This window comes from Herpailurus yagouaroundi, unplaced genomic scaffold, assembly GCF_014898765.1.
Source record: "Herpailurus yagouaroundi ecotype Mexico unplaced genomic scaffold, PumYag 29, whole genome shotgun sequence".
NCBI lineage: Eukaryota > Metazoa > Chordata > Mammalia > Carnivora > Felidae > Herpailurus > Herpailurus yagouaroundi.
Genome location: NW_024412377.1, coordinates 39,846,540 through 39,864,623, shown reverse-complemented (window position 1 = coordinate 39,864,623; position 18,084 = coordinate 39,846,540). Strand labels below are relative to the sequence as shown.

Here is an 18,084-nt window from a genome sequence, read left to right as displayed (position 1 = left end):
AGTAATTAAAAGTATGGGATGTGAAGACAGATATGGGTTCAAGTCCCAGCTTTGGCATTTAGGACCTGTGTAATTTTGAGTAGGTTATTTAGTCCTTTAAGCCTTGATTTAGGTCTTTGCAAAATGGGGGAAATAATAGTGCCTAACAGAATTATGATAAAGATTAGTGTACAAACTGTTTAACGAAGAGACTGACAGGAGTATGTGCTTGATAACTCACAGTGGATGACCTAAATGATTTAGCACATAGCAAGAGCATCTATTTACTTCTATTTTATAAAACCAATAGCGAATACAAAAAGATCTCCATCAATGAACTGATTATTTTCTTGGAGTCTTTGAATTCATAAGAATATAAAATCTTCATCTGAACCCCTCACAGTCATGAACATGAAATCCTGGGCAGAGTTTAGTATGTAACACAATTCATTTGGATTCAAACTTCGAGATATAAAGTTCTAATTAAAGAAGAACTTCAGTAATGAGATTTATCAACTGCAATGTAATCTTGAATTTTGGTAATTCTGGTAATTTATAAACAATTTTTCAGGGGAGCCTGGGTGGCTCAGTTGAGTGTCCGACTTGAGCTCAGGTCATGACCTCAGGTTCACGGGTTCGAGACCTACATTGGACTCTGTGCTGATAGCTCAGAGCCTGGAGCCTGCTTCTGATTCTGTGTCTCTCTCTGCCCCTTCCTGTTTGCTGTCTCTCAAAAATAAATAAACATTAAAATAATTTTTAACTGGGGCGCCTGGGTGGCGCAGTCGGTTAAGCGTCCGACTTCAGCCAGGTCACGATCTCGCGGTCTGTGAGTTCGAGCCCCGCGTCGGGCTCTGGGCTGATGGCTCAGAGCCTGGAGCCTGTTTCCGATTCTGTGTCTCCCTCTCTCTCTGCCCCTCGCCCGTTCATGCTCTGTCTCTCTCTGTCCCAAAAATAAATAAACATTGAAAAAAAAAATTAAAAAAAAAATAATTTTTAACTATTTAATTCTATTTTATAAAATTTTATTTATTTTTGACAGAGTGTGAGTGAGCAAGAGGCAGAGAGTGTGGAGCCTGGAGCAGGGCTTGAACTCACAAACTGTGAGATCATGACCTGAGCTGAAGTCGGATGATTAACCAACTGAGCCACCCAGGAGACCATTATAAGCACTATTAACTTGAGAATGGCTATAAAGAACCAAGTGTAAAACTCAAATGTTGCTGTTGATTTCAAGCATTCTTTTTAATAGATGTTAAATACTGAAATTACCTAGAAGTATGATCAGCTCAAATCTCCACTATATATAGGAAATATATTCACTTTGAGACTTAAAACAAACATTTAAAATAGACACCACAAAATGTATCTGTGATTAAAGGTCGAATTTATTAGCAGATTAAGAAATGTATTATACATGGACTATAAATACTGCACAGCTGACTTTATTCACAGTCAAGCACAGAAATATAGTCAGTGCCAACCTATTTTGTGGATACTCTTGTTCTTTTGTTCCAAGAAAAATTTGCACCGTAAGACTTGGACTTGGGTTTTGGAACCTTCTTCTCTTCAATGTCATAGCTCCACCCTAGAAAACAAAAACAAACCCACAGAAACAATTAAAGAGGATACCTCAAGAGCACAGCAAGCAGAAGCTAACTTTCATAAATTTAATGTTTATTTATCAGGAGTGCAGTTCAGCAACCTGAAATAAACTTAGTAATGTGTTCCCTTATAATCCTGTGCGATAAGAGGGTCCAATATATTGTCTGAAGATGATTTACCATATCTCAAAAGTGTGACCCATGATTTGACTTCTCCTTGCTCAATATTCCTAATTCAATTATCAATGGTTACATATTCGCATAAAATTTTCCATTTCTCCAACATTTAAGTCATTTAACATGTGACTTAATAACTGCAGTAGGGAGCATTAAGCAATATAACCTGTTTCACTGTTTTCTAAAAACTAGTGCCTTTACAACAGTTTGGATCTCACTGGAAGCAATTCAGGAAACATAGTTATATACTTATTTATACAAATGACATAGTTGCAGCAGACCATAAAAGATTACTTGGTTCAGCTCTCTGGACTTTGACAGGCTACTGATTAAATACAAAAAAAATTTCAGCATTTGCTTCAAGTGCTATCTATTTAGAATCCCAGGGACATACTTGATAACAATGCACAATTTCTGCCCTCACCAAAGGCCCATTGGATCAGAATCTCTGGTAGGGGGCTGGGACTGTTTACTTCCATGTTTTCTGCTGTGAGCCCAATTCTTCAGTTCTTCTAAGGTATGGAGAACAACTATTCAACATGCTCCTTCTTGAAGATGTAATTAAGTCATCTTTCTATTCCCTAGTCTGAGAAACCTCTTTTACTTCATAAGATTCATTTTCCATACCTGTAATTTATTCTATCTGAGGGCTTTTTTCAAATAACTCCTCTTGAAACATGTGATCCATGGCTGAATCATGTAGCCATGTATAAAATGCCCAAACTGAATAATACAGGTCTAATTAAGTAAACTTGTTGATCTTGTGAATCATGAGTTCTAGTGCCTCTTGGTGAGTATAGAATTTGCTGCCACAAAGCTTTCATTCAATAGCCCCTTAGAATGCAATTTTGCCACAAAAGTGAAGCCTATGAAAATCAAGTCATCAAAGTATATTACTACTATTGCCTATTTCAGTGTCCAAAAAGAGGAAATAATTAATAATTCCACTGCTAGAACTCCATCTTCCATGAAAGTCTACGTGCTATAAGGAAACTGAGAAGCAGGAAAGCAAATGTAACAAATGGTTTAAAAATACAAATGAGGGGCACCTGGGTGGCTCAGTCAGTTGAGCATCTATCTGACTCTTGATTTCAGCTCACATCATGATCCCAGGGTCGTAGGGCTGGTTGTTGGGCTGTACGCTGAGCACGGAGCCTGCTTAAGATTCCGCGGCCCCCCCCCCCCGCCTCTTGCCCCCTTCCCTGCTTTTGCTCTCTCTTTAAAAATACACATACAGGGGCGCCTGGGTGGCGCAGTCGGTTAAGCGTCCGACTTCAGCCAGGTCACGATCTTGCGGTCCGTGAGTTCGAGCCCCGCGTCGGGCTCTGGCCTGATGGCTCAGAGCCTGGAGCCTGTTTCCGATTCTGTGTCTCCCTCTCTCTCTGCCCCTCCCCCGTTCATGCTCTGTCTCTCTCTGTCCCAAAAATAAATAAACATTGAAAAAAAAAATTAAAAAAAAATAAATAAAAATACACATACAAATGAAACCTCAAAATCCAGGACACAAAATATTGATTCACTTGCTTAAACGTAACCTTACTTTCATAGGGTAAAGTTTTGAGTACTTTTTAATGTACTAAAACAGGAAAAAAAAAAAAAAAGCTAGGTCTTACTTTAAGAGGATCTGAACATTAACAAGTAGCTATTTGCATTTCAAAAAATGTACTAAGGGGCCTAAGAATAGTACCTACCTCATACCTTGTCATGAGGTTTAAACAAACTTACTCATGTGAAGTGCTCAGAAAACACCTGGCACTTAATCATTTACTGATTCTATGAAAAAGGTACCTTTTATCTAAAACTTTTATATGAATTAATATTATGTTCTTTATATAACTGAGGAAACTGAGGCACAGAGTGGTTAGGTAACCAGCCCAAGCTCAATCAGGAAGGGACAGAATGAAGATTTGAACAAAGACAACCTAATTCTGGAGCCTGTGCCTTAACTAATACTGTGTCTCTTGTGTTTACAGCAAGCACATGATAAATGTTCAATTATTCTTTCTCTCTCAGATTTACCTGCCAGTTTGTAGCTACACATTTTCTATATGAAGTATTAATGTAAATAAAACTTTCATCACACTGGAACCTAATAATTTTGAATTAACTATAGAAAGGAATTTTGTAAGCAAATTAATACTGTAAACTGAGCATAACTTTAACATTATAAACTTCTCAAGCACCTCCTACATTAGCTAGCAAATGATGCTGTGAACTATAAAAAATACTCAATTCAATAAAGCAGGTATAATGATATTTACTCAGCATTTGCTATTCATTTAATGATTGCATACTCTGTCAGGGACTGTTCAGACACCAAAGGTAAAGCAGTGAATAAACTCCCAAACTTCTTTAAGTTAGTAGAAGAGAAATTAATACATGCACAGTATATTAGGTGCTAATACAGTAAAAACTAAGATAAAAAAATACATATTATATGCTAACAAGCACTAAAGAGAAAACACTTTAGAGAGGGTGGACAGGGAAGACCTCCCTCCTTGAGAAGGTCACATGTGACTGAAGACCTGAAGGAGGTCGGAGAGTAAGACAGGTGGAGGTCTGGGAAAGAGCTTGCAAGCAAAAAGAACAAGTACAAAGGCCTGGAGGCAGGAGTGAGTGTCCCTGGTATTCAAAATCCTGTGCTAAGTGCTTTCAATGTATTTTTATAGAGTTTTAAAACTGAGATCATAGGTTGATTAGGCATTATATATACACCCCAATTTTGTATTTAATCATGAGGAAAAATAAAACACAGGGAAGACAAATAAGCAGCATAAAGCCACACGGCTAAGTGGCAAAGCCAGAGTTTTCACTGAGGTTGACTTTAAAACTATGCACCCAACCACCTCATAAACAAAACCTTTCCTTTAGAAGCATCTTATAATTGCAATTTTTATCTATTTCACACCCATTTCCTTTCAATCTTTGTGATTTTGTGATATTTTTCCCCCTTGATTTTTAGAAATGTGTTGAAAAGACTGTTTCAAGAATGCCTGGAAAGTCTATGTCCCTCATACATGTCCCTCCATAGCCACCCAAGTTGTGGAGAAAGGAAAAGGTTTCTAGAGAATTGTCTGATTACATGGACTGTTGGTAAGTCACCTACCCAAGGCCTCCATGATCTCTTCTTGCCAAGTGATGGGTGAGAGTCCCTATGCTCCCTACTCTGTCCCCCTCCCCACTGCCTCTTCCCAACACACTCTCCAGTCCAATAAAGACATTATTATACATGGACAGATACCTGATAATTACTCTCTCATTTACATGGTTAATCTTTCAACCTTCAGGGAGAAAAAAATTTTTTTTAATGCATCAGAATGCAGACATAGCTCTATTATCTGTTTCGTTCATGGAGTCTCAAAATGCTGTTAGGGTCACTGCAATGTGAGAAGACTGGGATTTTGTACACATGAAAGAACAACTGGTTTGGGTTTTCTCCTGGTAACTAAGGAGTGACCTGGCTCTTAGAAACTGTGAGCCAGATTATAGTTGTTGTTGATGGTGATAACAACAATAAACAGAAGTATCATTATAGGGATTGGAATGTGGATGGGCAAAACACCCTGGGAAAACAAACAAAAACACACATGGAAGAAACCAGCATTTGCTAACAGAGTCCATCTCTATGTTATTACTCTACCACAGCCACCTGTGATGTTAGGATATACAGGGGAAAAAGTCTGTTCTCACATTTTTCTGGGGAAGTAATTTTGTTCTCAAAGATGCACAAGCAACTAAGCTTCTCTGACTAAGTAAAAGGAAAGGGCTGGAGGAAATCTAATGATAACTCACAAGAGACTGAAACTCAAGTAAGAGTCTACATAAATCTCCTTTTGGATTTCCTATCCATCATGGAGAAGATATAGATCTGATGCTGTGATGAAAATTTGCTCTTTTTTGGGGAACTCTATCAAGAGTCTGACCACATTTGCAAGCATCCTTCTCCCGTGTTTACCTTATAATGCCTGGATCAACAAATTTACTGGTTCCACTATACTTCATATGAGAATCTTTCCCAAGTTATTATAATATTGTGATAATATGAAGGCTACTGGAGCAAGCAGTAAAGCTTAGCTTAAAAGATAACCATAAGAATAACACCACACTTGAAAGGGCATTAAACGTTTATACTTAATGGGTAAGGTACATGAATTATGCTCCTTTTCTACCTCCTTTTTGAAAGTTCTTGAAAAGAAAGAACAACAAACAGAACATAATATAACTTGCAAGAAATAGGACGTAAAAATTTAAGAATGGAATTTTATTTGTGAAATGTTTAAATTTCGGTAGGAATTTGCTTTTCAATACTCAGTTTTTTTTTTAAAGAACTCAAACTTGAGTTTCTGAATGAGATCATGGAAGTGAAAACACCTGCACTATCTGAAGAATGCTTATTCAAAATGAAGATGTAGTCTATCTATGACAGTGGTCCCAATATGTTGTTCCATTAGGACACTGAAAACCACTCCTTACTCTTCCCAGCTGTGCAACAGAAGATGATCAAAGCAACTGAGTCCAAAGCAGCTGCCCCAGGGATGGGGTAAGCTCCTAGGGCTGCCGTCACTTCCCACTGAGGAGAGCAGCCATATGGCACGGATTAACCACAAATCCAACCACCAGCACCTAAATGATGAGAAGCTGACTCCCTTTGCTGTTTCACACACAGGAATGCTTTCACAAAGATATTTTCATCTTTAAGCCCTAGTATCAGAGAAGTACCTCTGGCAAATACTCTAGTAAACATAAAATGTGACCTGTAATATCTCATGCTTAATTTCTTTTTTGGAAATATGCCCACTTATTTTGTTGATCTCCAGGCAGTGGTTGGGATACTCTACTTCCTATGATATGAATGTTTGGGTAATCTTTCAAATGTACCTAAAAAAGCCCAAGGCCCCAAACTCAAAAACCAACCACATAAGGCCTCTGAACAAAACCAGACCACAACGATTAACTTGTGAATTCTATGTATGAGACATAAAAATTCCATTCAGTTTTATTTACAGAACCATTTTATTTATGGTCCAGTAATGCAAACTATTCATCGGTGCTTTTATTGCTTGTGAAATATGTTACCTCTAATAACTTTGGTTCAAGCCCTATAAAATGTCTTTCACCTGTAACAATCTAATCTCAAACCCTGACATTAGTTCGGAAGTGAACAGTTTAATGATTTTTCCTACTGTCCATTTGTGTGCAAAGCAAGAAGCACAACATAATTTGGCACAAACTGACATAACTGGCGGTCATTGCTAACAGAGGCATGGGATGAGAATAGCAAAGGCTTTGGGAAGCCAAAGAAGGTATGTTGATACTTGGAAGGTTTCAAAGTTCCTCACCAGGCTATGTACCCATATTATGCCTGAGTAAAAGCAAAGCATAAACTTTTCAAATATAATTTAAAAGAGGAGGGGGTTGATAGCCTTTGAGGAATTTCACTTTAAAAGTCCCTCTACTTTGAAATTCCCTAGTACCTAATAAATATTTGGGGGGCGGGGGAGTTCAGATTAATTTGAAAGTATCTTAGATCTTCTTTTAGAAAATATCATGGAGGAGAAATAACGTTGGGATACACTAGCAAAGCAATTCTGTCCACAAAAATTATATGAACTTATTTAAACAAGCAAATAAGGTAAAAATGTGAGGCACCTGAAATATTTATTAGATTAGTAACACCCTACACCTGCCACAGCTGCAACACCTCAAAATAAAATCCCACCTTTGATGTGATAGTCAATGACCCCCTTAAATTTTATCTTTTCAAATAATATAGTTGCTCTACAGTATTATTTTTATTTCCAAAGCAGTAATTGGAACCACATTACTCAGAATTTGCCACAAAACAAACTGGTTTGTGTTCCAAAAGTACATGTGAAAATCAGTCATTAGAAATTGAGAACACATTTTTTCTAGAAAAAGAAACTATATAACGGTGGTAAATGTTCAAAAGTCAATGAGATGTTAATGTAATTGGTTTGGGTATGGTCTGTGCATAGGAATTTCCAAATCCCATATTACACTAGGCACCTCACTAAGCCACCATGTATATATAACACGACTGCCAAAAGAAAAATTATTTCAGACCTCCAACAGGAAATCTAAGTATCTCTCCCCCACCCCCTCCAACATGTCTATCTTTGTCTCTCAGGTGCCTCAACAGGTCAGAGTCAAGCTGAATACTTCCCAGGCTACAAGACAGCCAGTACCTACGACTGGGGACTGAGAAGAAAGAGTTATGTAGAAAAAAACTGGGCTTCACCAGAAAATAATGTAGTATCTATAGTATACCAGATCTCAGCCCTGATCATGGTCTTTGAGTTATTCTGAAACCCTGTAAAATGTAGGTACAAACAGTCCTCATAATTTGTGGATTCTGTATTTGTGAATTTGCCTACTCACTAAAATTTACTTGTAACCCCCAAATCAATATTCATGATGCTTTCATGGTCATTAGTGACATGCACAGACCTTTAAAATTAGATTCACCCAACATACATGTTTCCAGCTGAGGTCAAGTAAGGTAATGTTCTGTGCCTTCTTGTTTCCAACCTCATATTGTAAACAAGTGTCCTTTTCCTGTTCTATTTACAGCCACATTGTTTGTATTTTTTTCCTTGAGGATTTTGCTGTTTAAAATGGCCCCACAAGTATAGTGCTTCAGTGCTTTCTAGTGTTCCTAAGCACAAAAAGGTTCTGATATGCCAGTATGTGTATCGGGCAAGCTTCACTCAGGCATAAGTTACAAGTGCTGTTGGCTATGAGTTCAAATGTACATGAATCAACAATATACATTAAATTAGGTGTTTTTAAACATCTGAATGGAATCACATTTTAAAAAGGTTACATATTGCTTGGCTAACAAAGTAGTGCGATCAGGGGCTTGCAGGAATTTAACTTTGTATTTTCCTAGGAGCAGTATTTCCGTATTTGCTAATTTAGTGTTTGTTGGGACTTTATAGATCATAACTATCATGAATAATGAGAACCAACTGTAATAGATACATAAATTCTGTCTGGTGACTCCACCCTACCCCCTCTGAAAAAAAAAAGTCTGTTTCCATTTGTAATTCATCTCAAATTTCCTTTATATAAATTTGTGCCATATTGATTTTTCCTTTGAATTGGTTACAATATCTGCCTGGCTCCCTTATTTCATGACTAAAATAAATTTAAATAAATTTAAATAAATTTAAAAAATGTTCATTTATATCTATATTAGAGTCATGATTTTATCTTTTTCAGGAAATTCTTTTAACAATTTTGGAGGTCCCATTGAGACACCTAATAATAGATCCACCAACCAAAACACCAGAAGTTGCGTGCCTTATTTTAAGCGCAGGTATGTCTTTTCTTGGTAAATACAAGAGAACTTTGCTGACTCTCCATTTTTCTAATCTTAACTTTGCTCTCTACTATGTTTGGAAATTGGTTTTATGGTCTAATTATTTGATGATTCCCTTAAGTGAATTAATGGCTTTAGAGATCTATTCTCATTTTATTTATTTATTTGTTTGTTTGTTTATGAGCTTGCAAGCATGAGTGGGAGGGGCAGAGACAGAGGAGACAGAGAATCCCAAGCAGGTTCCCTCCCCTCTGTCAGCCAAGAACTGAAGAACCAGGAGATCCTGACCTGAGCCAAAATCAAGAGTAGAAAGTTTGAGTGAGCCACCTAGGTGCTCCTCTATTCTCATTTTAAATAGGGGGACAAAAGACAGAAAATCTGGTTTGTTGGTCTTTGAGGTTTATTTGACTCAAACAAATGAAGAACTTACACTCACTTAGAAGAGAACAGCTCTTTAGTATGGACTAGTGAATTTCATAATTCTGTTAACTGTTAAACCACGACTGAAATTTTAGAACTGAAGTTGTAAGCTCTCTGTGACTATTAGTCTGTCTACATGTCTATTAATTCAGAAGGGCCTTTACCTCTCATATGTGTGGGTAATGTTTTTCTACCTCTACATGATATTAATGAATTAGATTACAAAAATCTCTTTTAGAGGCTCTGTTCTGATTGGCTTATAAAGAAAAATAAGTGCTTGTATAAGTATTCCTAAAAATCTTGGGGCACCTGGGTGGCTCAGTCAGTTAAGCTTCCGACTTTGGCTCAGGTCATGACCTCATGGTTCCTGAGTAGTTCCTGACTTCGAGCCCAGCATCAGGCTCTCTGCTGTCAGTGCAGAGTTCACTTCTGAATCCTCTACCTGTCCCCACCCCTCTGCCCCTCCCCTGCTTGCTCTCTCTCTCTCTCTCTCTCTCTCTCTCTCAAGAACAAAAATAAAAGAATTCTTAAAATTCTTAGAAAACAAGGAAATTCAACTTTTTTAATTTTTTTTTTTCAACGTTTATTTATTTTTGGGACAGAGAGAGACAGAGCATGAATGTGGGAGGGGCAGAGAGAGAGGGAGACACAGAATCGGAAATAGGCTCCAGGCTCTGAGCCATCAGCCCAGAGCCTGACGCGGGGCTCGAACTCACGGACCGCAAGATCGTGACCTGGCTGAAGTTGGATGCTTAACCGACTGCACCACCCAGGCGCCCCGGAAATTCAACTTCTAAATGGTCTTAATGTGCTAGATTTTAAAAATTCTTCCCCCCCCCCCCCAATTTATGTGAAAGAGACCACATGCAGCACAGAGAGAGGGAGAAAAAGAATCCCAAGCAGGATCCATCCACAACATCAGCACAGAGCCCAACTGAGGGCTCAAACTCCTGAGCTGTGAGACTGTGACTTGAGCTGAAATCAAGAGTTGGGTGCTTAACTGACTGGGCCACCCAGGTGCCCCTGAAGACCTAAGGAACGTTTGTTTAAGAATTCAAGTTTAGATTAACATAGGTGAATCTTCGGTGCCTGGCTGGCTTGGTTGGAAGAGCGTGTCAGCCTCGATCTCTGAGTTGTGAGTTTCAGCCCCATGCTGGGTGTAGAGAATAAAAAAAAATTAAAAAAAAAAACATTGATGAATCTTTGGCAAACAAGACAAATTTAATAATTTTGATTTAATAAAAGAAGCTATGTTTTCTTTAATAGTGTTAAATATAACACATAGATCTTTATTCTACCTCGATATATTCTTTGTGAGCTTATATAAATTTACTGATCAAATAAGCTAGTATTACTTCTGCTTAATGTTTATAATCCTAAAACATGTAAATCTGTGTTTATCCAAAATGATTCATTATTCTGGTAATTTTAACAGTAATAGTTTTGTAGTATGCCACATTGAAACTTAACTTCCAGGGGCACCTAGGTGGCTCGTTGTTATGTGAATTTCTACGTTTTGCTAGTTTACAAAAATATTGGTGTGTAACAGTTTTCAATGATCTCTCAGTTTTCTCTATGAAATCCAAGTAACTTTCATTAAAAGATACAATTAATATACATTAATCAAATTCTACTAGGAGCGGTAGTGGCAGAGTTGCAACTTGGTATGCAAGGTAATGAGATGTGTTTCTGTTTACCAATGGAAAAAGAGAACAGTTAGTATAGAGGCTGCTTTTAGGCAACCAACTTCAACACTGGAAACCTGATCAAGGCAAAACAGCCCACAGCTACCACAGGGCTGAATGCAAACAGGCTCCCTAAGTGACCCGCATCTAAATAGCCACAGGCCCTAACTGACCAATTACAACCAGGCACAGTTCTGAAGATTACCAAAAAAGGGAAAATTCTATATTCCTTCACTTTGTCCTGTAACTGTGGCCCCTCACCACCACCGCCTAGGAGACAGTCTCTCCTTCGCTGTCCTGCCTGCTGCTCCCTTGAAGTGTATTCAATAAACTTCTGTTCTGCCTTGGGTGAATTCTTACACCACTGGCACCACTGGCCTCTGCCTGATTGGGTTGCCCCACATTTGATGACCTCCCCATCTGATCCGGTCCCCTCACAGTTAGGTCCTAAAGTAAATAACTGTTCCAGAATGAGAAAGAAAATGGTGAAGGACATAACCTGAATGAATACAGAAAGTTATATAAGATTTGTAAAACAAAACAAAACAAAACAAAACAAAACCCACTTTTATTTGCCTTACATGTCTAAAAAATAAGTCTGAAAAGCTATGAAACGTTTACAATCTTCACAAAGTTTGCTAAGTTTTGGTAGGCTTATTTCATTAGTTCACTGTTCCCTGCCTCAACATGAAGGGTTAATTCTTTTTTGTCTCATCTGTCTAGATTTCAAAGGTTCTGTGGTTTACCACAATAACCTTATATGTTTTACACATATGAACCCTATATGCTTTAGGTCCTTGATGACTTCTGTGAGAGCTCAGGTTTTTTACAGCTACGTTACCTTTTATGTTTGTAAGGTTTTTTTAATGTTTATTTACTTTTGAGAGAGAGAGAGAGAGAGCGCGCGCGCATGAGTGGGGAGGAGCAGTGAAAGAGAGGGAAACACAGAATCTGAAGCAGGCTCCAGGCTCTGAGTTGTCAGCACAGAGCCCAACCTGGGGCTCGAACCCACCAACCAGGAGATGGTGACCTGAGCTGAAGTCAGATGCCTAACCGACTGAGCCACCCAGCCGCGCTTATGTTTGTAAGTTTTATCCTATGAAGTGAGCAGCCAAGTATTGTTTGTCTGGCACCCATGATCCTATTCCTATCCTAAGTGTGCAAATCTACATTTTGTTTTTTGCTTCCTCAAAATAAAAAAGCCTAAATGTAAACTAAAACATTCAGATTATCTTTGTACCTAAAACTATCTTTGAGATTCCCCAGAGGGCCTCTGGAAGATCACAAAGACGTATTCTTTCAACCTTGTGAAAAGAGAGGAAATAACTAGGTTTATTTGACACGTTATTATTGATGAGTAGCATTACAAGAATTATCAAGTCAGAAGAGATGCTTAACCCTCCTGAGGTTAAATGTGTATGGGTAAAATATTATTAATATAAATATTTCACAAATTTATGCTATATGCTAAGTATAGGTTCTCAGTGCCCTCACTGTCCATGCTGTGTTACTTATCAGACACAATTTCAGTTTTCTTTAAAAATAGCAACTTGTGGGGGCGGGGGGCACATGGTGGCTTAGTCGGCTAAGCATCCCACTTAGGCCCAGGTCATGACCTTGCAGTTCATGAGTTCGAGACCCACATCAGGGTCTGGTGCTGACAGCTCAGAGCCTGGAGCCTGCTTCCTATTCTGTGTCTCCCTCTATGCCCCTGCCCCACTGACACTCTGTCTCTCAAAAATAAACATTAAAGAAATAATAACAACTTTGTTGCATCTTCCTTAGTTTGGAAATCCTATCTCCTAAGGTTAGTATATGTAAATCAGGAATCCTACCACTTATCAATGGTGTTTTATTAATACACAAATGCTTAGGACCTACCCCAGACTTACTGAATCTCTTTACTTGATTTTCTTGATATACTTTTGCTTTATTCTTACTATAATGTTTGGTGCATTCAGGAAATATATCTCAGGATTATTATATTTCTCTGGAAGTATTATGTTCATCCATTTTTATAAATTAGATGCACATTCACTGTCTTCTTTGAAAAGAGTCTTTAATATTGTTTACAGATATTTTGTCTACAACATTTTTGGTATGACTTTAAGTTGCGTTACCCTTGTTACAAATATTTCACTTCTGAAATTTACCAGTAATGTTAACTACGGCCATCTTAAGTCTTTTATCATTTATGGATAGATTGTTTTGTTTTACTCTGATGCTTCCCTGAAAGCTCCTGAAATCAGTTACAGGCCTGAGTGCTTTGTCTTCAACAAAGAGAGACTGCCTCAGAGCTCTGTGAAGGACTGTTATTCCTGGCTTTAGGCTTCTGATGACATAAATAATTATAAGACCAGACCAGTGGACTAAGTCAACATTTCCATAACTCTAGTTGAGCACCAGATAAATTAATGATCCAGTGAAACAAAAATTAACTATATAGGACTGAATGCACTGATAGGGCCTAAAATGTTCTATTTTCTGGACATTTAAGGAAGTCCTTTCCCTTTCTTCTGAGGTATCTACAATTTAGTAGACTCTGTTTTGTAAACTAAAATTTATACCATTCTTAAATGACAGGAGTCTCTCTGAATGACCCCTACAGAATTTGGGAACTCTTATTAAATATTCTTATATTCATGGTAATACAGTTATTTGTACATGTTCAATATGTCCTTTTTATTAGAACATTAGTGTAAACAATGGTTATGCAATGAAGGTTTTACCTCAATCGACATATTTGACAATGATGCTCATTTAATCAGATATGACCAGACACTTTAAAAGAACTAAAGTTGACTTTATGAGGCCAATGCTTACAAACTCCTTCCAGGAAAAGTGGCCTGGCACCAGGCTTACAAAGTTCCCCAAGGTAGTAAAGAACCTTATTCTGAGGACCCTAGGATATTTTGGGGACCTTGAGAAGGGAGAAAGAATTTGCCTAAATTAATAGGCATCACACAGAAGAAATCTGGTTGCTAGTTATTGGCTGTGAAAAGTCTAATCTGAGATTCCTTATGAAAAATTTCACAGCAAAGCAAACTTAGAAAAGCTTACATGGTAAAGAGCAGAACTGCTGCCCCCAAAAATGCCTTTTTGGCATAAGGATTATTTTGAGCTTGTTATTTTTCAGAAGCAGTAAAATCTCTGAAAATGAAGAAATTGGCCTTTTGTGAGGGACATTTACATTTATAAGGGAAATCTCCATTTGTAAAGGTGCCTCCCACTCAGTACTAGGAAGAGGAGGAGGACTAAAACTTGGGAAACTCACCAATGGAGAAGTCTTGAAATTAAATCTGCATAACAATTAAACCCTTGTTTATGGTGCTTTGCCTGATAACCTCCAAACTCACTCTCCCTAGCACCGCCCCCCCCCCCCAAATATTTTGTCTTTAGCTGGAGATAATACTTAAGGTGGTGCAAATGGCCATTTTGGAATTACTCAGTGTTCCTGGGTATATAGGAGGTATACATGTTATTAAACTTGTTTGTTAATCTTTTCATTAGGGGGCGGAGTCTCAACCAAGAACCTAGAAAGTTAGAGGGAAAATTATTTTTCCTCTCCTACTGTGGCAAATTAGGCATTCTTGCTACACATAAATAAATAATCAGGTTATTAGCCCAACATTTTGTGATCATAATCTTTCTTTATACTTTTTTTAATCGTAAAAGGGGAAGAGTGGAAACAAATTCTGTTTCAGTAGAAAATGGCATTATCTATAGCATGCCCTCCCTACCCCTTCCAGGTTAACAGATTCCAGCTTAATTCCTTGTCTTTCGGCTATTTTATTTCTTTTTAAATTGTATGATAGATATGCAAATTATGTCCTGTGTCCTACTGGTGGTGATTTAATTAACTCCCCTCCCCCACAAAACCTCCATCTGTCTCTATTTGCATTCCTTTTTTCTACATACTTTGTGCTGTTTTGACTTTTTGAACTGGTTATAACATCTACCTACTTCCTTTATATCACATGATAAAATGAATCCTTTAACAAGAACTTTTGTATCTGTAGGAGTCATGATTCCTAGCTTTCAAAACAAAGGCATCTTTTAACAGATGTGTGGATGTGAGGTTGAGACCCTCATTCGAAGGTTTAAATTAGGTGGAAGTCCAGACTTTGCTGATGGGGTCTACTTCTGGGATAATTCTAAATCCTACCTCCTTATTTTCCTGAATCAAGGGCTCGACCTGTCTACTTCCTCCCCTGTTCTACCTTCTATTACTTTGGAGGCAGCTTTTCCTCTCCAACAGACCCACTGTGGACAGAATGCAGTTTCACAGTTTATCCTCTATCCTCCTGCTCCTGAAAGAAACCCTCCACTATTTTGAGAATTTCAAAGAGTTTTTATAGCTAACAACAATGAGAAAAACACAGGGGGTAAAATGACCTACCAGAGGAAAGTCACAAAGTTTCAAATCAGATCAAACAGGGAAAAGGCCATTTCTGGTTTTCATTAGCATGTAAATGGTAGTAGATCCTAGTCTTCGACCATTTTTCCACAACTATCTTACTCCTCCTCTCTCTGTGATGCAGCTTCCTTCTCCTCCCCACCTTCAACCACCTCAGGAAACACCAGGAAAAGACAAAAGCCACAACGGGTGAGAAAGGTGGGTCTTTTCAGTACACAAAGAACTAAAGTAAGGTTCATCTACATTTCAGAGGAAACCCCAGATACTCTTTTCTCTTTTTACAAAGAAAGGTTATCTTTGAAGAGTTCCTCTGGAGTATTTGCTGAGCTCAAAGAGGAGACCTTCAGGATGAGGCCCTGGGGTTAAACCCAAGACACCCAAGGTATTTATATTTCCTTTACTTAGTGTGTATGTTGGGGGAGGTTGAGAAGTAAGATTTGGCAAAGGGGAAGGTAAGGAGAAGAGGGGAAGCCACAGGGAGAATAGTATTCGGTCTCTTCTCCTTTCCCACTCCTTAATTCCACAGAACTTTGAAGAAGTGAGGTATGGTAAGAAGAGAGACCTAAGCAAAACAGAAGCGGGAGTCGGGGGGTGGTAGTTATAGGAGTTATTAAAAGCAGGAAGAAGAGAGCTTCTTTTAGTCTCAGAAATATATTCTTATATAAAAAGATGAACCTGCACAATACCTTATTTGGTTAAGAAACTGAAAATAGGCGATTAATGGGATTTTGTGGTATACTCTTGGTCTCTTTTAGCTACTTTATTTCATCATTGTATTATGTGTAACATAAGATTTCCACTTATCCTTCATACTGGGTAAGAGTAAAGAATAGAACTATATTTCTTCAATATAAAATGTGAAATCCTCAAAGTTGGATAAGGTTTTCTTATTTCTTATATTAACTATAGAATATAAGTAAAATATTTAGAATCTGTATACTGATGTGGAGAACAAGGCAAAAGAAAAAAAATTACAATTCCTTAAAACTTACAACCCACTGACAAGTACTTGGGACAGGCAGGGTGACCTTCCTTCAGGAACTCAACTGCCTTAATGTTAATACTTTGCTAGAAACAAAAGGCAACCTTAGCTTGACATTACCCCGACCTCCAGGATACTGTAAAAATCTCTTTGGAAACTTCCTTTATCTCTATAACCCCAAGATATATGTTAGCAATCATCCTCCAAGCATAAGGCCTACTGATACACGTCTGAAGGGTCTCAAGGCTTAAGTTTTTACTAGACAATAGTAAATGACCTTTTCCTAACAGCAGCCCCTCAAGGTCTTAGAAATCTTGTTTCCAAATTCCTCAGAGGCTTATGCTATCCTGAGCCCCCTCCCAACTTGAAAGTGCAGCTATTTCTGCCCATGGGTCCTATTTCCCTGCTTTAATAAAACCACCTTTTTGCACCAAAGACATCAAGAATCGTTGATTATTCGTTCCCGAACCCCAATATTTTCACATCATATAACAATGTATATTCTGTATACTGCTAAATACCATAGATTAGTGCTGTCCAATAGAAACAATGTAAATCACATATAATTTTTTTTGAACACCAGAACTTTAATGATTGTAAGGAGTGATAAAATTTGATACAGGTTATAATGACATTATATTTGATTTTTCAAGGTTAGTGAAATTATACCTACATTAATAATTCTGAATGTCCTATAGGTACATTAGGAAGTATCTAAAATAAGGCAAATATAATGGAGTTTAATTAACAAGTTCTCAACTATTATGATAGCTTTCAGAATAGCAAAGTATGTAATTGACCAAGTTGAATGAACATTTCCTTTTTGTATTTATATATAAGAGATACAAAAGAAAATAATATACGTTTCCTGCGTATATCTATCTATAAGCCTCCCATATAAGACTCCTATAGATAATCCTGCCTGATTGTCCACTACACCCATGCTTACCTCAAGCTACAAGGCTCTGCATGATGACTCTTGTCTACCCCCTACGTCTCATTTCCTGGAATTCATGTCCTCACTCTGCCCTAGCTGATTCTTCTAGTTCCTTGATGCACTCTTTTCTACCTCAGAACAGATTATTTCTCTCCTGCTCTAGATCCTACTTTTCCTAATCTTACGCCTGAAAGGCCATTCAGGGAAGTCCCATCATTCTTTTTCTTTTTCTTTAAATCATCATTGATTTTTGCTGTCCACGTTTTCAGAGCTTCCTTCCTTCTTTGGTGCCTAAACTGGGTTCCATGGAGAGAGAGAGAAAAGTACCTGTTCAACAAGTCTGTCACACTTTGAATCCTGGTAGGTATATTGTGCCTCTGATCTGAAAGACAGAACTTCAGTAGTTCTAATAACTTTTGACGCTTAACCAAGAGGGCTCAAGCCCAGTCCATATGGCAGAAATGTAAATGGATGCATATGGTTGGTATATCACTTCCCGTATCATCCTCTTTTTATTTTCCACAGATGAATTTTCTCATTG

General features: G+C 37.9%; 1 protein-coding gene across 2 annotated transcripts in view; it reads right to left on the bottom strand.

Annotated features, from left to right (window-relative positions):
• Positions 1 to 1,347: 1,347 nt before the first annotated feature.
• The window catches only part of NDUFS4 (NADH:ubiquinone oxidoreductase subunit S4), a 114,491-nt gene continuing 97,754 nt past the window's right edge, over positions 1,348 to 18,084 (bottom strand). For both annotated transcript variants that reach the window (XM_040496879.1, XM_040496885.1), the window contains exon 5: positions 1,348 to 1,567. In XM_040496879.1, the coding sequence (XP_040352813.1) occupies positions 1,464 to 1,567 (104 nt within the window). In that variant the 3' untranslated portion in view covers positions 1,348 to 1,463. The remainder of the gene's footprint in view (positions 1,568 to 18,084) is intronic.